At 49.4% G+C, this 24703-nt stretch overlaps 2 protein-coding genes across 2 annotated transcripts in view; one reads left to right on the top strand and one right to left on the bottom strand.

Annotated features, from left to right (window-relative positions):
* LOC138794571 (zinc finger protein 436-like) overlaps positions 1-19318 on the bottom strand; it is a 39047-nt gene extending 19729 nt beyond the window's left edge. Inside the window, exon 1 of the mRNA XM_069973325.1 lies at positions 19205-19318. The gene's annotated coding sequence lies outside the window, so the exon portion shown is untranslated. The remainder of the gene's footprint in view (positions 1-19204) is intronic.
* LOC138794594 (E3 SUMO-protein ligase ZBED1-like) lies at positions 11846-13676 on the top strand. The gene is made up of 2 exons (XM_069973357.1): positions 11846-12725; positions 12823-13676. Exons 1-2 carry the CDS (start codon positions 11846-11848, stop codon positions 13674-13676), a joined length of 1734 nt encoding a protein of 577 aa, XP_069829458.1.
* Positions 19319-24703: the final 5385 nt, after the last annotated feature.

The raw sequence follows: 24703 nt of genomic DNA, 5'->3' as shown, positions 1-24703 counted from the left end.
ACAGGTCACACGCTCCTCCATCCCAGAACCACAGGTCACATGCTCCTCCATCATCCCAGAACCACAGGTCACATGCTCCTCCATCACCCCAGAACCACAGGTCACACGCTCCTCCATCATCACAGAACCACAGGTCACACGCTCCTCCATCATCCCAGAACCACAGGTCACATGCTCCTCCATCACAGAACCACAGGTCACACGCTCCTCCATCATCCCGGAACCACAGGTCACACGCTCCTCCATCATCCCAGAACCACAGGTCACACGCTCCTCCATCCCAGAACCACAGGTCACATGCTCCTCCATCACAGAACCACAGGTCACACGCTCCTCCATCCCAGAACCACAGGTCACACGATCCTCCATCATCCCGGAACCACAGGTCACACGCTCCTCCATCATCCCGGAACCACAGGTCACATGCTCCTCCATCATCCCGGAACAACAGGTCACATGCTCCTCCATCACAGAACCACAGGTCACACGCTCCTCCATCATCCCGGAACCACAGGTCACACGCTCCTCCATCATCCCAGAACCACAGGTCACACGCTCCTCCATCATCCCGGAACCACAGGTCACACGATCCTCCATCACAGAACCACAGGTCACACGCTCCTCCATCATCCCGGAACAACAGGTCACACACTCCTCCATCATCCCGGAACCACAGGTCACATGCTCCTCCATCACAGAACCACAGGTCACATGCTCCTCCATCACAGAACCACAGGTCACACGCTCCTCCATCATCCCAGAACCACAGGTCACACGCTCCTCCTCCATCCCAGAACCACAGGTCACATGCTCCTCCATCCCAGAACCACAGGTCACACGCTCCTCCTCCATCCAAGAACCACAGGTCACATGCTCCTCCATCATCCCGGAACCACAGGTCACACGATCCTCCATCATCCCAGAACCACAGATCACACGCTTCTCCATCATCCCAGAACCACAGGTCACACGCTCCTCCATCATCCTGGAACCACAGGTCACACGATCCTCCATCATCCCAGAACCACAGGTCACACGGTCCTCCATCATCCCGGAACCACAGGTCACACGATCCTCCATCACAGAACCACAGGTCACATGCTCCTCCATCATCCCAGAACCACAGGTCACACGCTCCTCCATCACAGAACCACAGGTCACACGATCCTCCATCACAGAACCACAGGTCACATGCTCCTCCATCACCCCAGAACCACAGGTCACACGCTCCTCCATCACCCCGGAACCACAGGTCACAAGCTCCTCCATCATCCCGGAACAACAGGTCACACGCTCCTCCATCACAGAACCACAGGTCACACGCTCCTCCATCTCCCATCCCAGAACCACAGGTCACACGCTCCTCCATCCCAGAACCACAGGTCACACGCTCCTCCATCATCCCAGAACCACAGGTCACACGCTCCTCCTCCATCCCAGAACCACAGGTCACATGCTCCTCCATCCCAGAACCACAGGTCACACGCTCCTCCATCATCCCGGAACCACAGGTCACACGCTCCTCCATCCCAGAACCACAGGTCACACACTCCTCCATCATCCCGGAACCACAGGTCACACGATCCTCCATCATCCCAGAACCACAGGTCACACGATCCTCCATCATCCCAGAACCACAGGTCACACGATCCTCCATCATCCCAGAACCACAGGTCACACGCTCCTCCATCATCCCAGAACCACAGGTCACACGCTTCTCCATCATCCCAGAACCACAGGTCACACGCTCCTCCATCATCCCAGAACCACAGGTCACACGCTTCTCCATCATCCCAGAACCACAGGTCACACGATCCTCCATCATCCCGGAACCACAGGTCACACGATCCTCCATCATCCCGGAACCACAGATCACACGCTCCTCCATCATCCCGGAACCACAGGTCACATGCTCCTCCATCATCCCGGAACCACAGGTCACATGCTCCTCCATCCCAGAACCACAGGTCACACGCTCCTCCATCACCCCGGAACCACAGGTCACACGCTCCTCCATCCCAGAACCACAGGTCACACGCTCCTCCATCCCAGAACCACAGGTCACACGCTCCTCCATCATCCCAGAACCACAGGTCACACGCTCCTCCATCATCCTGGAACCACAGGTCACACGCTCCTCCATCATCCCAGAACCACAGGTCACACACTCCTCCATCATCCCGGAACCACAGGTCACATGCTCCTCCATCATCACAGAACCACAGGTCACATGCTCCTCCATCACAGAACCACAGGTCACACGCTCCTCCATCATCACAGAACCACAGGTCACACGCTCCTCCATCATCACAGAACCACAGGTCACACGCTCCTCCATCATCCTAGAACCACAGGTCACACGCTCCTCCATCACAGAACCACAGGTCACATGCTCCTCCATCACAGAACCACAGGTCACACGCTCCTCCATCATCCCGGAACCACAGGTCACATGCTCCTCCATCATCACAGAACCAACGGTCACACGCTCCTCCATCATCCCGGAACCACAGGTCACATGCTCCTCCATCATCACAGAACCACAGGTCACATGCTCCTCCACCCCAGAACCACAGGTCACACGCTCCTCCATCATCACAGAACCACAGGTCACACGCTCCTCCATCATCACAGAACCACAGGTCACACGCTCCTCCATCATCCTAGAACCACAGGTCACACGATCCTCCATCACAGAACCACAGGTCACATGCTCCTCCATCATCCCAGAACCACAGGTCACACGCTCCTCCATCACCCCAGAACCACAGGTCACACGCTCCTCCATCATCCCAGAACCACAGGTCACATGCTCCTCCATCATCCCAGAACCACAGGTCACACGCTCCTCCATCCCAGAACCACAGGTCACACGCTCCTCCATCACAGAACCACAGGTCACATGCTCCTCCATCATCCTAGAACCACAGGTCACATGCTCCTCCATCATCCCAGAACCACAGGTCACACGCTCCTCCATCACAGAACCACAGGTCACATGCTCCTCCATCATCCCAGAACCACAGGTCACACGCTCCTCCATCATCCCAGAACCACAGGTCACACGCTCCTCCATCCCAGAACCACAGGTCACACGCTCCATCATCCCAGAACCACAGGTCACACGCTCTTGCGGAGCATTGCGGAGGGTAAGTATGCACTACTCGTGAGATCGGCAGATCTGTGCTAACCGTTTCCCTTTAAAGCCCAAAATTTAGTGGATAAGAAGAGCGTGGCACTGGTCAGTTTAGTCTTCACATCAGCTTTCATATGGCTCGGACACTCACTTTTGTCCGCACTATGTCTGAGCTGATATGAAGATTACACAGATGAGTGCCACGTTCTTTTATCTACTTGATTATGGATTTTTTAAGGAACCGTCACATGTCTGCTCCATGGACTTCTCACTGATACAGCTACTTACCTGTAGTGCGGCATTCAAGGCCGTCAACAACCTGTCCCCGCCATACACCTCTGACCTGATATTTCGCCAACGCCCCTCTCATAACCTCTGATCTTCCAGTGACCTCCGTTTGTGCTCCCCCTTGTTTGTAACTCACACAAACGGCTCCAAGATTTTGTCTCAGCCTCCCCCATACTCTGGAACTCACTATCCCGACACATCCGGCTCTCACTGCCCCGACACATCCGGCTCTCACTATCCCGACACATCCGGCTCTCACTGCCCCGACACATCCGGCTCTCACTGCCCCGACACATCCGGCTCTCACTGCCCCGACACATCCGCCTCTCACTGCCCCGACACATCCGGCTCTCACTGCCCCGACACATCCGGCTCTCACTGCCCCGACACATCCGGCTCTCACTGCCCCGACACATCCGGCTCTCACTGCCCCGACACATCCGGCTCTCACTGCCCCGACACATCCGGCCCTCACTGCCCCGACACATCCGGCCCTCACTGCCCCGACACATCCGGCTCTCACTGCCCCGACACATCCGGCTCTCACTGCCCCGACACATCCGGCTCTCACTGCCCCGACACATCCGGCTCTCACTGCCCCGACACATCCGGCTCTCACTGCCCCGACACATCCGGCTCTCACTGCCCCGACACATCCGGCTCTCACTGCCCCGACACATCCGGCTCTCACTGCCCCGACACATCCGGCTCTCACTGCCCCGACCCATCCGGCTCTCACTGCCACGACACATCCGGCCCTCACTGCCCCGACACATCCGGCTCTCACTGCCCCGACACATCCGGCTCTCACTGCCCCGACACATCCGGCTCTCACTGCCCCGACACATCCGGCTCTCACTGCCCCTACACATCCAGCTCTCACTGCCCCGACACATCCGGCTCTCACTGCCCCGACACATCCGGCTCTCACTGCCCCGACACATCCGGCTCTCACTGCCCCGACACATCCGGCTCTCACTGCCCCGACACATCCGGCTCTCACTGCCCCGACACATCCGGCTCTCACTGCCCCGACACATCCGGCTCTCACTGCCCCGACACATCCGGCTCTCACTGCCCCGACACATCCGCCTCTCACTATCCCGACACATCCGGCTCTCACTATCCCGACACATCCGGCTCTCACTATCCCGACACATCCGGCTCTCACTATCCCGACACATCCGGCTCTCACTTCCCCGACACATCCGGCTCTCCCTGCCCCGACACATCCAGCTCTCATCCACCATCAACACCTTCAAAAGGAACCTGAAAACCCATCTCTATAAACTAGGCTGCAACCTATAATAACTCCCCCTTCTGTCTCCCTCCCCTCAGTTTATTGATTGTAAGCAATAGCAAGCAGCATCCTCTCTCCCTATGTAATACCTGGCGGGCAGGCTCCTCTCTCCCTATGTAATACCTGGCGGGCAGGCTCCTCTCTCCCTATGTAATACCTGGCGGGCAGGCTCCTCTCTCCCTATGTAATACCTGGCGGGCAGGCTCCTCTCTCCCTATGTAATACCTGGCGGGCAGGCTTCTCTCTCCCTATGTAATACCTGGCGGGCAGGCTTCTCTCTCCCTATGTAATACCTGGCGGGCAGGCTCCTCTCTCCCTATGTAATACCTGGCGGGCAGGCTCCTCTCTCCCTATGTAATACCTGGCGGGCAGGCTCCTCTCTCCCTATGTAATACCTGGCGGGCAGGCTCCTCTCTCCCTAAGTAATACCTGGCGGGCAGGCTCCTCTCTCCCTATGTAATACCTGGCGGGCAGGCTCCTCTCTCCCTATGTAATACCTGGCGGGCAGGCTTCTCTCTCCCTATGTAATACCTGGCGGGCAGGCTCCTCTCTCCCTATGTAATGCCTGGCGGGCAGGCTCCTCTCTCCCTATGTAATACCTGGCGGGCAGGCTTCTCTCTCCCTATGTAATACCTGGCGGGCAGGCTCCTCTCTCCCTATGTAATACCTGGCGGGCAGGCTCCTCTCTCCCTATGTAATACCTGGCGGGCGGGCTCCTCTCTCCCTATGTAATACCTGGCGGGCGGGCTCCTCTCTCCCTATGTAATACCTGGCGGGCAGGCTCCTCTCTCCCTATGTAATACCTGGCGGGCAGGCTCCTCTCTCCCTATGTAATACCTGGCGGGCAGGCTTCTCTCTCCCTATGTAATACCTGGCGGGCAGGCTCCTCTCTCCCTATGTAATCCCTGGCGGGCAGGCTCCTCTCTCCCTATGTAATACCTGGCGGGCAGGCTCCTCTCTCCCTATGTAATACCTGGGGGGCATTATCCTCTCTCCCTATGTAATACCTGGCGGGCAGGCTCCTCTCTCCCTATGTAATACCTGGCGGGCAGGCTCCTCTCTCCCTATGTAAGCCCTGGCGGGCAGGCTCCTCTCTCCCTATGTAATACCTGGCGGGCAAGCAGCTTCCTCTCTCCCTATGTAATCCCTGGCGGGCAGGCTCCTCTCTCCCTATGTAATACCTGGCGGGCAGGCTCCTCTCTCCCTATGTAATACCTGGCGGGCATTATCCTCTCTCCCTATGTAATACCTGGCGGGCATTATCCTCTCTCCCTATGTAATACCTGGCGGGCATTATCCTCTCTCCCTATGTAATACCTGGCGGGCAGGCTCCTCTCTCCCTATGTAAGTCCTGGCGGGCAGGCTCCTCTCTCCCTATGTAATACCTGGCGGGCAGGCTGCTCTCTCCCTATGTAAACCCTGGTGGGCAGTGTCCTCTCTCCCTATGTAAACCCTGGTGGGCAGGCTCCTCTCTCCCTATGTAAGCCCTGGCGGGCAGGCTCCTCTCTCCCTATGTAATACCTGGCGGGCAGGCTCCTCTCTCCCTATGTAATACCTGGCGGGCAGGCTCCTCTCTCCCTATGTAATACCTGGGGGGCATTACCCTCTCTCCCTATGTAATACCTGGCAGGCAGGCTTCTCTCTCCCTATGTAATACCTGGCGGGCATTATCCTCTCTCCCTATGTAATACCTGGCGGGCAGTGTCCTCTCTCCCTATGTAAACCCTGGTGGGCAGGCTCCTCTCTCCCTATGTAAGCCCTGGCGGGCAAGCAGCTTCCCCTCTCCCTATGTAATCCCTGGCGGGCAGGCTCCTCTCTCCCTATGTAATACCTGGCGGGCAGGCTCCTCTCTCCCTATGTAATACCTGGCGGGCAGGGTCCTCTCTCCCTATGTAATACCTGGCGGGCAGGCTCCTCTCTCCCTATGTAATACCTGGCGGGCATTATCCTCTCTCCCTATGTAATACCTGGCGGGCATTATCCTCTCTCCCTATGTAATACCTGGCGGGCATTATCCTCTCTCCCTATGTAATACCTGGCGGGCAGGCTCCTCTCTCCCTATGTAAGCTCTGGCGGGCAGGCTCCTCTCTCCCTATGTAATACCTGGCGGACAGGCTCCTCTCTCCCTATGTAAGGCCTGGCGGGCAGGCTCCTCTCTCCCTATGTAATACCTGGCGGGCAGGCTCCTCTCTCCCTATGTAATACCTGGTGGGCAGGCTCCTCTCTCCCTATGTTATACCTGGCGGGCAGGCTCCTCTCTCCCTATGTAATACCTGGCGGGCAGGCTCCTCTCTCCCTATGTAATACCTGGCGGGCAGGGTTCTCTCTCCCTATGTAATACCTGGCGGGCAGGCTTCTCTCTCCCTATGTAATACCTGGCGGGCAGGCTCCTCTCTCCCTATGTAATACCTGGCGGGCAGGCTCCTCTCTCCCTATGTAATACCTGGTGGGCAGGCTCCTCTCTCCCTATGTAATACCTGGCGGGCAGGCTCCTCTCTCCCTAAGTAATACCTGGCGGGCAGGCTCCTCTCTCCCTATGTAATACCTGGCGGGCAGGGTCCTCTCTCCCTATGTAATACCTGGCGGGCAGGCTCCTCTCTCTCCCTATGTAATACCTGGCGGGCAGGCTCCTCTCTCCCTATGTAATACCTGGCGGGCAGGCTCCTCTCTCCCTATGTAATACCTGGCGGGCAGGCTTCTCTCTCCCTATGTAATACCTGGCGGGCAGGCTCCTCTCTCCCTATGTAATCCCTGGCGGGCAGGCTCCTCTCTCCCTATGTAATACCTGGCGGGCAGGCTCCTCTCTCCCTATGTAATACCTGGGGGGCATTATCCTCTCTCCCTATGTAATACCTGGCGGGCAGGCTCCTCTCTCCCTATGTAATACCTGGCGGGCAGGCTCCTCTCTCCCTATGTAAGCCCTGGCGGGCAGGCTCCTCTCTCCCTATGTAATACCTGGCGGGCAAGCAGCTTCCTCTCTCCCTATGTAATCCCTGGCGGGCAGGCTCCTCTCTCCCTATGTAATACCTGGCGGGCAGGCTCCTCTCTCCCTATGTAATACCTGGCGGGCATTATCCTCTCTCCCTATGTAATCCCTGGCGGGCAGGCTCCTCTCTCCCTATGTAAGTCCTGGCGGGCAGGCTCCTCTCTCCCTATGTAATACCTGGCGGGCAGGCTGCTCTCTCCCTATGTAAACCCTGGTGGGCAGGGTCCTCTCTCCCTATGTAATACCTGGCGGGCAGTGTCCTCTCTCCCTATGTAAACCCTGGTGGGCAGGCTCCTCTCTCCCTATGTAAGCCCTGGCGGGCAGGCTCCTCTCTCCCTATGTAATACCTGGCGGGCAGGCTCCTCTCTCCCTATGTAATACCTGGCGGGCAGGCTCCTCTCTCCCTATGTAATACCTGGGGGGCATTATCCTCTCTCCCTATGTAATACCTGGCAGGCAGGCTCCTCTCTCCCTATGTAATACCTGGCGGGCATTATCCTCTCTCCCTATGTAATACCTGGCGGGCAGTGTCCTCTCTCCCTATGTAATACCTGGCGGGCAGTGTCCTCTCTCCCTATGTAAACCCTGGTGGGCAGGCTCCTCTCTCCCTATGTAAGCCCTGGCGGGCAAGCAGCTTCCCCTCTCCCTATGTAATCCCTGGCGGGCAGGCTCCTCTCTCCCTATGTAATCCCTGGCGGGCAGGCTCCTCTCTCCCTATGTAATACCTGGCGGGCAGGCTCCTCTCTCCCTATGTAATACCTGGCGGGCAGGGTCCTCTCTCCCTATGTAATACCTGGCGGGCAGGCTCCTCTCTCCCTATGTAATACCTGGCGGGCATTATCCTCTCTCCCTATGTAATACCTGGCGGGCATTATCCTCTCTCCCTATGTAATACCTGGCGGGCATTATCCTCTCTCCCTATGTAATACCTGGCGGGCAGGCTCCTCTCTCCCTATGTAAGCTCTGGCGGGCAGGCTCCTCTCTCCCTATGTAATACCTGGCGGACAGGCTCCTCTCTCCCTATGTAAGGCCTGGCAGGCAGGCTCCTCTCTCCCTATGTAATACCTGGCGGGCAGGCTCCTCTCTCCCTATGTAATACCTGACAGGCAGGCTCCTCTCTCCCTATGTAAGTCCTGGCGGGCAGGCTCCTCTCTCCCTATGTAATACCTGGCGGGCAGGCTCCTCTCTCCCTATGTAAGTCCTGGCGGGCAGGCTCCTCTCTCCCTATGTAATAACTGGCGGGCAGGCTCCTCTCTCCCTATGTAATAACTGGCGGGCAGGCTCCTCTCTCCCTATGTAATAACTGGCGGGCAGGCTCCTCTCTGCTGCTATAATGTGTCTGCATTGACACTGAGCTATACACACTGCTGTATATGTGCCTGCACTCACACACCACTTCCCCATTGCTGTCATGTGACCTCAAAGACCTCTGACAGCAGCCCTGCTTCACTATTCTAGCCTGTTGTACTACACTACTGCATTATGGGGATCCTCCATCCTGTATCTACAACCTGCTGCTGTGTTATCAGGGTTATACAGTTACTATACATTATACACCACATGCTGCTATACTGTACAGTAACTTATATATCACATATCCAGCTGCAGTGTTATCAGGGTTATACAGTTACTATACATTATACACCACATGCTGCTATACTGTACAGTAACTTATATATCACATATCCAGCTGCTGCAGTGTTATCAGGGTTATACAGTTACTATACATTATATACCACATGCTGCTATACTGTACAGTAACTTATATATCACATATCCAGCTGCTGCTGTGTTATCAGGGTTATACAGTTACTATACATTATACACCACATGCTGCTATACTGTACAGTAACTTATATATCACATATCCAGCTGCTGTGTTATCAGGGTTATACAGTTACTATACATTATATACCACATGCTGCTATACTGTACAGTAACTTATATATCACATATCCAGCTGCTGCTGTGTTATCAGGGTTATACAGTTACTATACATTATACACCACATGCTGCTATACTGTACAGTAACTTATATATCACATATCCAGCTGCTGTGTTATCAGGGTTATACAGATACTATACATTATATACCACATGCTGATTGCTATACTGTATAGTAACTTATATATCACATATCCAGCTGCTGTGTTATCAGGGTTATACAGTTACTATACATTATATACCACATGCTCCTATACTGTACAGTAACTTATATATCACATATCCAGCTGCTGTGTTATCAGGGTTATACAGTTACTATACATTATACTCCACATGCTGCTATACTGTACAGTAACTTATATATCACATATCCAGCTGCTGCTGTGTTATCAGGGTTATACAGTTACTATACATTATACACCACATGCTGCTATACTGTACAGTAACTTATATATCACATATCCAGCTGCTCTGTTATCAGGGTTATACAGTTACTATACATTATACACCACATTAGGGCTGGGCGATATAAACGATATGCCAAAATATCGTCATCAACTCGGTTGACGATATGGATTTTTGGCATATCGTCATATCGCGATATACCACGGAGCGGTAGTGAATAAGCTTCTCACTTACCGCTCCGTGGTACCGCGCTGCAGGGCCTTCCGTTCACGCATTGTCAGCGCGCTAGCGCGCTGATGCGTGTGACGTCAGGTCTCCCAGTGCATGCTGGGAAGAAGACGCGGCCCGACTCGCCTCACGGACTCCATCAGCCAGCCCTGCAGGAAAGGTAAGTAGCAGAGGGGTCGGGGGCGGGCGGCAGATGGCTTGGCATGGGGCTGATGATGGCCCTGGCTGGGGGGACATGATGGCTGGCACATCAAATGCCTGGAAAACAGTGAGGGGTGAGATGGCTGGCACCGGGGGGGCGGGGGTTGGGGGTGCTGATGACTGGCGACGGGGGGCTAATGACTGGCGACGGGGGGCTGATGACTGGCAAAAGGGGGGCTGATTACTGGCACAAGGGGGGCTGATGACTGGCACAAGGGGGGCTGATGACTGGCACAAGGGGGGCTGATGACTGGCACAAGGGGGGCTGATGACTGGCACAAGGGGGGCTGATGACTGGCACAAGGGGGGCTGATGACTGGCACAAGGGGGGCTGATGACTGGCACAAGGGGGGCTGATGACTGGCACAAGGGGGGCTGATGACTGGCACAAGGGGGGCTGATGACTGGCACAAGGGGGGCTGATGACTGGCACAAGGGGGGCTGATGACTGGCACAAGGGGGGCTGATGATCACTGGCACAAGGGGGGCTGATGATCACTGGCACAAGGGGGGCTGATGACTGGCACAAGGGGGGCTGATCACTGGCACAAGGGGGGCTGATGACTGGCACAAGGGGGGCTGATCACTGGCACAAGGGGGGCTGATGACTGGCACAAGGGGGGCTGATGGCACAGGGTGGGCTGATGACTGGCAAGGGGGGGTGATAACTGGCACAAGGGAGGGTGGGCTGATGACTGGCACAGGGGAGGGCTGATGACTGGCACAAGGGGGGCTGATGACTGGCACAAGGGGGGCTGATGACTGGCACAAGGGGGGCTGATGACTGGCACAAGGGGGGCTGATGGCACAAGGGGGGCTGATGGCACAGGGTGGGCTGATGACTGGCAAGGGGGGGTGATAACTGGCACAAAGGGGGCTGAAGCCTGAAGGCATAGGGGAGGGCTGATGACTGGCAAGGGGGGGTGATAACTGGCACAAGGGAGGGGGGGCTGATGACTGGCACAGGGGAGGGCTGATGACTGGCAAGGGGGGGTGATAACTGGCACAAAGGGGCCACCATAGAGGAGGGCTGATGACTGGCAAGGGGGGCTGATAACTGGCACAGAAAGATTTACAGATCTCACAGATTTTGGAAGCCAAAGCCAGGAATGGATTTGAAAAGAGGATAGAATAGATCCCAGTCTTGTCTTTATAACATGTTCCCTGTTTATAGTCTGTTCCTGGTTTTGGCTTCAAACTGATCTGGCAGATAAATCTGTCTGTGTAACCGCACCATTAGTCTTAAGGTTTTTCTTATAAGAGTAGTACTCGGATTAAGACTCAATTGCTAAAATAATCATTTCCTGCAGCCGCAGATCTCATCAAGCTGTGTGCCTGTTTTGGTCAACTCGCAAGCATGGAGGAGGAGCTTACAAGTGTGGAGGAGGAGGAGGAGGTGCTCATAAGGAAGACCGGTGCGACGTCGGTCATATGGACCTGGTTTGGGTTTAAGGAGTCAGATGTTCAGCAGAAAAATATAATCTGCAAACTATGCCGGGCAAGAATAATAGCGAAGATGGGGAATACAACTAATTTGTTTTATCATCTCAAAACGAAGCACGTTTTGGAATATGAAGATAGCCAAAAACTGCGCCCTCCACAAACGCCCAGTCAGTCAAGTGGAAACCAAAAAGGTGGCCCTGCCGCTGCGCCTACACAGCAGATTAATATTTTAAAAGCATTTTCTAAAGGCATTCCATATGACAAAAGAAATCGGCGGTGGATTGAGATTACAAATGCCATTACCCTGTTCCTGTGTAAGGACATGGTGCCGTTTCTTACAGTGGAGAAAAGCGGCTTTCAGAACATGATTAAGACACTCGATCCACGTTATGAGGTACCTGGCCGCAAACACTTTACCCAAACTGAAATGCCCAAACTGTATGACAAAGTCCGCGAGCAAGTAAAGAAAGAACTTCAGAGTATAAAACACTATGCAACCACTACGGACTTGTGGTCCAGTCGCACAATGGAGCCTTACATTAGTCTTACAGTCCACTTCATCAATGACGAGTGGAAGTTGTGCAGCAGATGCCTACAGACAGCTTATTTCCCCGAGGATCACACTGGTGAACTCATATCTCAAGGATTAAAGGAAGCACTCGAGTCATGGGGACTTAAAGAAGAGTTACAAGTCTGCATAACCACCGACAATGGCGCAAATATCGTGAAAGCTGTGGAAATGAATGGCTGGACAAGACTGCAGTGCTTCGGCCACAGGCTCCACCTCGCCATCGGTAGGTAAACGTTTCTTTTAGTCCGAGTCGAGACTAGTTCAACATTATGCGGGGGTATTATTGTTGTGCTAATAATATTTTCTAATTTTGTCCTTAGAGAGAAGTGTGAAAGATGCCCGTGTTGAACAAGCAATTGGCAAATGCAAGAAAATAGTGAGTGCCTTTTCTTACACTTGGAAAAGGAAGAGAGAAATGGCTAATGCCCAGGCTGAGCTAAACCTGCCTCCTCACCGCCTCATCACTGAAACACCAACAAGATGGGGGTCTCGACAACAGATGATTCAGAGGCTGCTTGAACAAGAGAAGGCCATATCACAGGTCCTAAAAGCAGACAGGAAAACCAGGCACCTGGTACCAAATTGGCAGGACATTGATGTGTTGGAATCTATAAACAAGACCCTCAATCCCCTGTTGGAGTTCACAGATGCTCTGTCTGGAGAAGAGTATGTGAGTGTGTCTTATGTCAAACCTGTGCTCCACCTTCTAAACAACACAGTTCTTCCTCTAGCTGATGATGACATTGACAGTGACACAGACCTGACGAAGAACATGAAGAGAGTCATCCTCAAGTATTTAAATGAGAAGTACTCAGACCCTGCAACTAATGACCTCCTGGATATGGCCTCCTTTGTCGACCCACGCTTCAGATCATCATACATAGCAGATGACCGAAGAGAGTTCATCTTCACAAAAGCAGCAGCAGAAATTCAGGCACTACAAGAGACGCAAGCTGTGTCTGCCACAGAGTCACCACCATCACACACAAGCACAGGAGCTGATGGAGAAGCCCAGAGAGAAGCCAAGAGGAGTAAACGAAGTCTGGGCAGCTTTTTTAAAAATGCTTCTGCTCAGCCTGGCCCAGCTGCCTTTACTGAGAGAGAAGCAATTGAAATTGAGCTTAAAGAGAACCAATCATCAATGAAAATAAAAAATTTTTTTTTCCCTAATTAGATGTATTTACTTATTTTATTAATATTTGTAAATATAATTTATTACTTTTTTTGCTTTGTTTTTAAAATATTTACTTTTTACTTTCCTATCTCGCGCCGGCTCTTTTCAAAAGAGCCGGCGCGAGACAGGAAGCTCCCGTCATGCAAAGCGGCAAGGCCGGGCGCCGCCATCTTGGTGACGTCACTTGCGTTCCACCGCTGGAACGCAAAAGACTAAATCAAGATGGCGGCGCCGGTCTTGCTGTAGCGGACCAGAGGATCAGGTAAAGTATAAGATACAGACTGCAAAGGCAGTCTGTATCTTCATTCTGTCTATTTATTAAGATACAGACTGCCTTTGCAGTCTGTATCTTATACTTTACCTGATCCTCTTGTTCGGTGCAGGAAGGCCGCGCGCCGCCATCTTGAATACGTCACTTTGCGTTCCAGCGGTGGAACGCAAGTAGCAAAATCAAGATGGCGGCGCCGGCCTTGCTGTAGCGGACCAGAGGATCAGGTAAAGTATAAGATACAGACTGTAAAGGCAGTCTGTATCTTTCTGAAGTCTATTTATGAAGATACAGACTGCATTTGCAGTCTGTATCTTATACTTTACCTGCTCCTTTGTTCCGGTGCAGTAATGTCGGGCGCCGCCATCTTGATGACGTCACGCTGGAACGCACCGCTGGAACGCACGTGACGTCATCAAGATGGCGGCGGCCGGCATTACTGCACCGGAACAAAGGAGCAGGTAAAGTATAAGATACAGACTGCAAATGTAGTCTGTATCTTCATAAATAGACTTAATAAAGATACAGACTGCCTTTGCAGTCTGTATCTTATACTTTACCTGCTCCTTTGTTCCGGTGCATTAATGCCGGCCGCCGCCATCTTGATGACGTCACGTGCGTTCCAGCGGTGCGTTCCAGCGTGACGTCATCAAGATGGCGGCGCCCAGCATTACTGCACAGAGGAAGAGGAATTAGGTAAAGAATAAGATACAGACTGCAAAGGCAGTCTGTATCTTCATAGATAGACTTAGGGAGAGAGAATCTTTAATAATAGGGATAGTAAATTTTAGGTGATTGGTTCTCTTTAAGAGTTACCTGCAGGCACTGGATGTAGAAGGCGAAGCTGACCCACTGATGTGGTGGAGGCTGCACCAGGCTAATTTTCCCAGGGTGGCAAACCTAGCCAAGAAATACCTTTGCATACCTGCCACGAGTGCCCCCTCAGAAAGGGCATTCAGCACCAGTGGCAACATAGTAACATGCCACCGATCTGCACTGAAGCCCGAGACTGTGGACAAACTTGTGTTCCTGGCAAAAAACCTTGTCTGATGTGCCAGAAGTTTAATCACAGCACACAACATTAATGTTGTTCTTGTTCTTGTTCAGTCATGTTAGTTTGCATTACATATTGCAAATTTGTTGTATATTTACAGGGAACCTGTCATCAGCTTTAGGCTGACCTAGAGGGCACTGAGCAGCATAAAGTAGTGACAGATATTGTGATTTCTGCGGTGTGTCAAATGATGAGCTAAAAGTAAGTGGCAGGTGAGAAGAGAACCAGCCTCTTAATCATTGCAGCTCAGGCCTAGAAAGAGTCAGATCTCCCTGAGAAGAGTCATGACATGGTTATTCCTAATCTCCTGCTCTCCCTGCCCATCTGCTGATGATTGGCAGTTCTCTCCTAGAGAAAAACGGAACTAGGCAGAAGACGGTCAATCAACAGCAGTTGGGCGGGGAGAGCAGGAATTTATAAATACCCATGGGCCATGACTCTTCTCAGGTAGTCATGACTTTTCCAGGCGCAGGCTGTAATGATTGTGATATCGGTTCATCTTCTTGGCAACCACTTACTTTTAACTTTTAAATGACAGACCTCTGAAATGAACTCACCTGTCTCTACTTTATGCTGCCATTAGTAGGGACAGCACAACACAAAATTGATGACAGGTTCCATTTAATGGCAAAGAAACCTGTTGAACGAACTTGAAGGGTTTTTGGTTCAAATATGTGCATACTTTGCAAGTGTGAAATTCGTTCTATATTTAAAGGGAAACTTTTATCAACTTTATGCTGACGAGTTCACTGAGGGCACCACCAGCATAAAGTAGTGACAGATATTGTGATTTCTGCGGTGTGTCAATGATGAGCTAAAAGTAAGTGGTTGCTGAGAACCAGCCTCTTAATCATTGCAGCTCAGGCCGAGAGAGTCAGATCTCCCTGAGAAGAGTCATGGTTATTCCTAATCTCCTGCTCTCCCTGCCCATCTGCTGATGATTGGCAGTTCTCTCCTAGAGAAAAAGGGAACTAGGCATAAGACGGTCAATCAACAGCAGGTGGGCGGGGAGAGCAGGAATTTATAAATACCCTTGACTCTTCTCAGGTGGTCATGACTCTTTTTCAGGCCTAGTCTGCAATGATTGTGATGTTGGTTCTTGGCAACCACTTACTTTTAACTTTTAAATGACAGACCTCTGAAAACAACTCACCTGTCTCTACTTTATTCTGCCGTTAGTAGGGGCAGCACAAAGTTGATGACAGGTTCCCTTCCCTATTATGGAAAAGAAACCTGTTGAACTTGAAGGGTTTTATGTTTAAATATATTGCACAACAATAAGGCTATGTTCACTCTACGTATATTTGTGGCTGTATATAGCAACCAAAACAAGGAGTGGATTGAAAACACAGAAAGGCTATGTGTATGTTCACAGTTCACATAATGGTGTAATTAAGTGGATGGATGTTATTTAATGGCAAATATTTGCTGTTATTTTAAAACAACGGCTGTTATATTGAAATAATGGCCGTTATTTACCGTTATATGGCGGTCATCCACTCAATTACACCATTATGTGAACAGACTACAGAGCCTTTCTGTGTTTTCAATCCACTCCTGGTTTTGGTTGCTATGAGGACCTGACATGAGGACCAAATACAGCCTGAAATATACATAGTGTGTGAACCCAGCCTTAAGCTGCACATAATTATGTTATCAGGAGTCAGGACAACAGGACGAAAGTTTATGTTTATTTTTTACATTTAATTTGCACTTTATTTTAAACAATTTTGTGTTTTACTAACACTTAATCTTTGCATTGTTTGGAAAAAGATCTGTTATACAATACACATCTTAAAAAAATCTTAAAGTGTTGTAATTTTTGTATACACACAAAAAAAATTGATATATCGTGATATATCGTTATATCGTGCATGCATCAAATTATATCGTGATATAAATTTTAGGCCATATCGCCCACCCCTACACCACATGCTGCTATACTGTACAGTAAGTTATATATCACATATCCAGCTGCTACTGTGTTATCAGGGTTATACAGTTACTATACATTATACACCACATGCTGCTTTACTGTACAGTAACGTATATATCACATATCCAGCTGCTGTGTTATCTGGGTTATACAGTTACTATACATTATATACCACATGCTGATTGCTATACTGTACAGTAACTTATATATCACATATCCAGCTGCTGTGTTATCAGGGTTATACAGTTACTATACATTATATACCACATGCTGCTATACTGTACAGTAACTTATATATCACATATCCAGCTGCTGTGTTATCAGGGTTATACAGTTACTATACATTATATACCACATGCTGCTATACTGTACAGTAACTTATATATCACATATCCAGCTGCTGTGTTATCAGGGTTATACAGTTACTATACATTATATACCACATGCTGCTATACTGTACAGTAACTTATATATCACATATCCAGCTGCTGTGTTATCAGGGTTATACAGTTACTATACATTATATACCACATGCTGCTATACTGTACAGTAACTTATATATCACATATCCAGCTGCTGTGTTATCAGGGTTATACAGTTACTATACATTATATACCACATGCTGCTATACTGTACAGTAACCCATATATCACATATCCAGCTGCTGTGTTATCAGGGTTATACAGTTACTATACATTATATACCACATGCTCCTATACTGTACAGTAACTTATATATCACATATCCAGCTGCTGTGTTATCAGGGTTATACAGTTACTATACATTATACTCCACATGCTGCTATACTGTACAGTAACTTATATATCACATATCCAGCTGCTGCTGTGTTATCAGGGTTATACAGTTACTATACATTATATACCACATGCTGCTATACTGTACAGTAACTTATATATCACATATCCAGCTGCTCTGTTATCAGGGTTATACAGTTACTATACATTATACACCACATGCTGCTATACTGTACAGTAAGTTATATATCACATATCCAGCTGCTACTGTGTTATCAGGGTTATACAGTTACTATACATTATACACCACATGCTGCTTTACTGTACAGTAACGTATATATCACATATCCAGCTGCTGTGTTATCTGGGTTATACAGTTACTATACATTATATACCACATGCTGATTGCTATACTGTACAGTAACTTATATATCACATATCCAGCTGCTGTGTTATCAGGGTTATACAGTTACTATACATTATATACCACATGCTGCTATACTGTACAGTAACTTATATATCACATATCCAGCTGCTGTGTTATCAGGGTTATACAGTTACTATACATTATATACCACATGCTGCTATACTGTACAGTAACTTATATATCACATATCCAGCTGCTGTGTTATCAGGGTTATACAGTTACTATACATTATATACCACATGCTGCTATACTGTACAGTAACTTATATATCACATATCCAGCTGCAGTGTTATCAGGGTTATACAGTTACTATACATTATATACCACATGCTGCTATACTGTACAGTAACTTATATATCACATATCCAGCTGCTGTGTTATCAGGGTTATACAGTTACTATACATTATATACCACATGCTGCTATACTGTACAGTAACTTATATATCACATATCCAGCTGCTGTGTTATCAGGGTTATACAGTTACTATACATTATACACCACATGCTGATTGCTATACTGTACAGTAACTTATAATATTACAGATTCTGCTGCTTCTCATTGTTTCATCTCTTCTACATGTTAGGGTCCATTTACACAGTAAGATTATCTGACAAATTATCTGTCAAAGATTTGAAGCCAAAGCCAGGAATGGATTTGAAAGGAGGAAAAATTTCAGGCTTTGCTTTATGAACTGATCTCTGTTTATAGTCCATTTCTGGCTTTGGCTTCAAATCTTTGGCAGATAATCCGTCAGATAATTCTTCTGTGTAAATGGCCCCTTATTCAGAATAATAATCAGTATATTTGGGGGGTGGAACCAATTGTCTGCAGATCAGTGATTTCTTATGGGACAGTTTGCTTTGGTATAAGAGTGGATTTGGATTACAAGCGCCGTCCCGGAACGTATTATACTCCTAATCCAAGGCACCATAGTATGTGTGTATACACCCCCCATAATATCACATATATATATATACCCCATAATATCACTACACATATAATTTATATATAGCCCATAATATCTATCTCTCTCTCTCTCTATATATATATATCTCCCCTTTAGTGTAAAACTACACATATACACACCTTAAAACTGAAATCTACAAACTCCACGTTCAGCCCAACCACCGTGTGCTCTGTGTTCTGCAGAGACTGGAGATGCAGGACCTGTGTGATGTCATAGTCATGTGACCAGTAGAACAAAAGGGGAAATCATGAGCGCAGGATACAGGAGAGTGTAAAGAAGGACCTGCGATCATGTGACATAAGTGGGCGGAGCAAAGAAGTATAAGGTATAGTGGAGGAAAAAGGACCTGTGATCATGTGACATAAGTGGGCGGAGCAAAGAAGTATAAGGTATAGTGGAGGAAAAAGGACCTGTGATCATGTGACATAAGTGGGTGGAGCACAGAAGTATATGGGATAGTGGAGGAAAAAGGACCTGTGATCATGTGACATAAGTGGGTGGAGCACAGAAGTATATGGGATAGTGGAGGAAAAAGGACCTGTGATCATGTGACATGAGTGGGTGGAGCACAGAAGTATATGGGATAGTGGAGGAAAAAGGACCTTTGATCATGTGACATAAGTGGGTGGAGCACAGAAGTATATGGGATAGTGGAGGAAAAAGGACCTGTGATGTGATCATGTGACATGAGGGGCGGAGCTTAGCAGTGGTGAGGCCATAGGATGAGTGAGAACCCTGATCACAAGAGCTTACACTCTATGAGCAGTGATCACAATGTTCAGGTATCTGAAAAGCTCAGTGTTTGATTCCCCACAGCTGTAGAAGATGGATACAGCTACAGCCCATAGAGCGGATCCATCAGCACTCACTAATGCCGCCTCTAACTACAGGCGATCACACACCGAGCGTATATATAACATTACCCAACCCCATATATATATTGTAATGACTGGAGTCGTAGATCCACAGGACCGTCACTAGCGATGGCGTAAGCCGCACCAGGGAGTGGAGTCTAATGGGCCGCTGGTCTTTACCAGAGCCCACTACAAGGCGGGATGGACTTGCTGGCTTGGCTTGCTAGTGACGGCGGACGAGCTGTAGCAGGAGCAGTAGGCAGGAGGGCAGATAGGCAGCAGGACACACGGATAACAGTCACGAGCGGAACAACAGGCAGCTGGGACTATACACACTAGGAAGCATGTAGAGGCTCCAACAGGGAATGTGAGCAAAGGTGCAGCTGTATAGGTAGGTGATTATGTGCACACCCAATTAGGGATGCACTGGCCCTTTAAGTTTATGCAGAGCCGGCGTGCGCGCTCCCTAGGAGAGGGGGATGCACTGGGGACGTTCGGGACCATGTGCAGCCAGGGGAACGAGCCCGGCTGCCGCCAGGGAAGACACACGCGTCCACGGGAAGAGGCTGTTACAGTCCCCCCCCCCCCCCCCCCCTTTGGCCTCTCCTTCTTTCTTGCCTGAAGGAATTTCTTGATGAGATCCTGATCTAAGATGTTGGCCTTAGATCAGGTCCTGAAGAGAGAGCCTAAGATGTTGGCTTCCCAGGATCTCTCTTCAGGACCAAAACCTTTCCAGTCAGCCAAAAAGAAGCGTCTTCATTGCCAAGATGTCTTTAACAGAATAAATGTCAGAAGATGTTGCTTGCTGAGGAGGAGACATGGCCTTCTTAGAGAAACGGTTGAGGACCACAGGTTTCAGGAGGGAGACATGGAAGGAGTTGAGAATTCGCATGGTGGAAGGCAGGCGAAGCTTGTAGGTGACTGGATTGATGTGCTTTAGCACCATGAATGGTCCAAGGAACCGTGGACCCAACTTGTAACTGGGGATCTTGAGGCGTATATACAGTATTTGGCGGAAAGCCAAACCTTGTCACTAGGAGCAAAAGCTATGGCAGGTCTCCTCCTCTTATCAGTCTGGACCTTCATTCGACCTGTTGCACAAAGTAGAGATTGCCTTGCCTGCTCCCAGACGGACTTAAAGTCAGAAACCAGTTCGTCCACATCTGGTACCTCAGAGGATGAGGATAAAGGCAAAGGAGGACGTGGATGTCGACCATACACAATAAAGAACGGCGACTGGTGATTATAGGAAAATTCTACCCAGGGAAGTAGGCTGGACCAGTTATCCTGACGAGCCAAGACAAAATGCCGGAGGTAGTTCCCCAGAATCTGGTTAACTCTCTCGACCTGCCCATTGGATGGTAGGCAGAAGAAAAGTCCAACTTCACCTGGAGTTGAGAACAGAGGGCACGCCAGAATCTGGAAACAAACTGAGGTCCTATGTCCGAGACGATAGTTAGAGGAAGACCATGCAGTTTAAAGATGTGCTGTACGAAAAGACTGGCCAAATGAGGAGCCAAAGGCAGACTGGGAAGGGGCACAAAATGGGACATCTTGGAAAAGCGATCAGATGACTGTGTTACCAGTGGAATGAGGGAGATCAGTAACAAAGTCCATGGCGATATGTCTCCAGGGACACTCTGGAATTGGCAAGGGCAGGAGTAGACCGGCTGGGCTCTGATGAGTGGTCTTGTTCTGGGCACAGGTAGAACAGGATGCTACAAAGTCTCTGATGTCCTGAGAAAGACTAGGCCACCAGTAATGACGAGAGATAAATTGCCTGGTCTTGAGGACTTCAGGATTGCCAGCGACCAAGGAGGAAGGACCCCAGTTCAGAATTCTCCTCCTGAGTACTGGGCGCAGATAAGTCTTACCAGGAGGAAGGTCTCGAAGGACGGAAGTGGCCATAGGAACCAGGCGCTCAGGTGGAATGATGGGACGAAGAGCATCCTCTTGCCCCAGGATATCTGATGCCCGTGAGAGAGCGTTGGCTCTTGTGTTCTTGTCTGCTATACGGAAATGAAGGACAAAGTTAAACCTGAAGAAAGGGAGGTCAGCTTGGAGGCGGAGCTAGCAACATGTGACGCTAGCTGCTTGCACCTCGCTGCTCCTCTGCTCCCGCCGCAATGTGGGTTGGCGTACTGCCCAACGGGATGCCGGCCGCCTGGTGAGGAGTGGCAGGAATGCTGTTGACCCGGTTTTAGAGAGAGGGGGACCACGGAGAGACGGGAGGCCAACATAGGGAAGGTGCGAGGTTGCCAGGCTGATCCGGCAGGTCTGCAGAGGAAGAGATTCCCGATTTGGCCAGTGGATACAGGCGGCTTGGAGCCGCCGGAACAGGCTTGGTGGATGGGCAGCCCTGGAAGGCCCCAAAGACTTGGCAAAGATCCGGGAGTGAGTGTTCACAATAGGTCCACTCTGATTGGTCGAAGCGGCCAGGGCTGGGCTGACCCATAAAAGGAGCCTGGAAGAGAGCATCTAACATGGCGACAGGACGCTGGCACCTCGTGGCGCTGTTATACTTATCCAGCCGCACTCTTCCACTGCTGCACCTTTCCACAAGGTAGTCTGTGTTTTACTACCTATACCAGCTGCACAGCTAGGGTCGACATTTTGGGGGAGATTTATGAAAGGGTGTAAACTGCCCACAGCAACCAATCACAGCTCAGCTTTCAGCTCTGGGAAAATATAAGAGGAGCTGTGATTGGTTGCAGTGGGCAGTTTACACCAGGTCTATATTTGCACCCTTTCATAAATCTCCCCCTTTGTCTTTGCAATGCTGTCTATGATACAGTTTGACTCTGCCTTATTCCCCTCTGCTTTTATCTTTAGCAAAACTTCTCCCCCTCCGTTCTGACTAGAACATTGTGACTGGAATGAGGGCCTCTGAATAATCTCCCCGTTTATCAGTTGCCTGGTAAGTTAGGCTGTTGGACATAATGACTTTTAGCTGCTGGATTCTCTTTGCCTAAGGAGATAAAAACAGCCCTTGCTGTTTTCTATTTTTTCATTTCCTCCCTTGGATTAGGGTAATCCTTCCCTAGAAGGAAGTGTTCTGAAAGGGAGCTATACCCTGCAGTATTTGAAGATCTATCTGCCTGTGCTTCCAGCCTTGAGAGAAAATTACATGGACTACTGACCAAATTGGACTTTCCTGCAGTCTCTCAATTATCAGAGAATTCACACAGGAAAACAGGTTTCATTATAACAGATGGCTATTTCTCCTGTATCGGTGATTTATCTAAAAATAACACTATCTATCATGTGCTAAGAGGCCATCCGAGTGGAACTTCTCAGTTTTTTGTTTCTGCTCCATATTGGGTGGTATTGTTTATTCCTAATACTGGTAAAAGGCGCCCTGATTGGCAGTCGTCATCTATATTACCTATATATATATATATATATATACTATATATCCTGAGTAAGGAGGGTGCTTGGGTAGTACTTCTTGGAATTGAGAATAATCTACAGTCTGTGTATTTTTATTTCCTACTGTATAACATGTCCACTAAGTCAACGAATCGTAAAACTGGCAACTGAGGGGCAAGTAATAACACGAATTCGCCTAGAATGGAGACATTTTTAAAGACTCCTCCTCAGGTTGCGAAGCCGGTCAGATAACGTCTATTGGTTCTCGGCCTTCGGGACCAGAGGAGGAGACTAGCAGTGATAATTCCATGGGGGTGGAGGGGCAGGCCAGTGGACTGGAGGTTATTCTGGCTGAAATTAGGAAATGCAATCTCTCTGTATCAGATTTGACTACTCAGTTAGGTTCAGTGTCTTCTAATATTACTCTTATGAGACAGGATTTTAAAGTGACACTGTCACCCCCTATTTGCATTTTGACTTCTCTCCACAGGTGTAAAGGTAAATGTTACAGCTTTCATTACTTACCTCATGGTGCTTGTTCTGGTAAGTCGTTTTTATCACCTGTGGATTGGTATATGTGGACAGGGCCTTGCGGCCTATGTGCCACATCGCTCCACCCCTAGCGCCACTTAGCCCCGCCCCATCCGTTATGTTTAAGGGTTTTTTTCTTTCTTCCCCTTTCTATCACTAAATGGCAGAACGTATTAGGCTGCTGAGCTGGAATGTCCGAGGAACGGCAGATAGAGTAAAAAGAGGGGTGGTTATGGAGGTTATAAATAAACATCTTCCGGCTATAGTCATACTTTTTGAAACCCATGTAACGAATGAAATGGTTGGCTCTATTAAAAGGAAGTGGGCAAAACTAGAGTTTCACTCGTTTGACTCCTCTTATTCCTCTGGCATTTCAGTATTTATTCATGATAAGATTAACTTTTCTGTTACACATAGTAAGGCTGGGTTCACACACAGTATATTTTAGGCAGTATTTGGTCCTCATAGCAACCAAAACCAGGAGTGGATTAAAAATACAGAAAGGCTATGTTCACGCAATGTTGAAACTGAGTGGATGGCCGCCATATAACGGTAAATAACGGCCATTATTTCAATACAACAGCCATTGTTTTAAGATAACAGCAAATATTTGCCATTAAATGACGGCCATCCACTCAATTACAACATTGTGTGAACAGAGCCTTTCTGTGTTTTCAATCCACTCCTGGTTTGGGTTGCTATGAGGACCTGACATGAGGACCAAATACTGCCTGAAATATACTGTGTGTGAACCCAGCCTAAAGGTGGACGATAAGGGACAATTTATATTTCTTCATGGTAAATTGGATAGAAATAATATTGTTTTGGCATGTATTTATATTGCTCCCCTTTTTAGAAATGATG

The sequence above is a fragment of the Dendropsophus ebraccatus genome, chromosome 6, assembly GCF_027789765.1.
Source record: "Dendropsophus ebraccatus isolate aDenEbr1 chromosome 6, aDenEbr1.pat, whole genome shotgun sequence".
In the NCBI taxonomy this organism is placed as follows: domain Eukaryota; kingdom Metazoa; phylum Chordata; class Amphibia; order Anura; family Hylidae; genus Dendropsophus; species Dendropsophus ebraccatus.
The sequence above is the reverse complement of the archived record's forward strand: the minus strand, read 5'-3'. Positions and strand labels throughout refer to the sequence as shown.

Excerpts from the sequence above, each read along its gene's own strand:
- LOC138794594 (XM_069973357.1), top strand. The coding sequence starts at position 11,846 with ATGGAGGAGGAGCTTACAAGTGTGGAGGAGGAGGAGGAGGTGCTCATA. Across the intron at positions 12,726-12,822 it reads CAGGCTCCACCTCGCCATCG|AGAGAAGTGTGAAAGATGCC; the intron begins GTAGGTAAACGT and ends TTTTGTCCTTAG.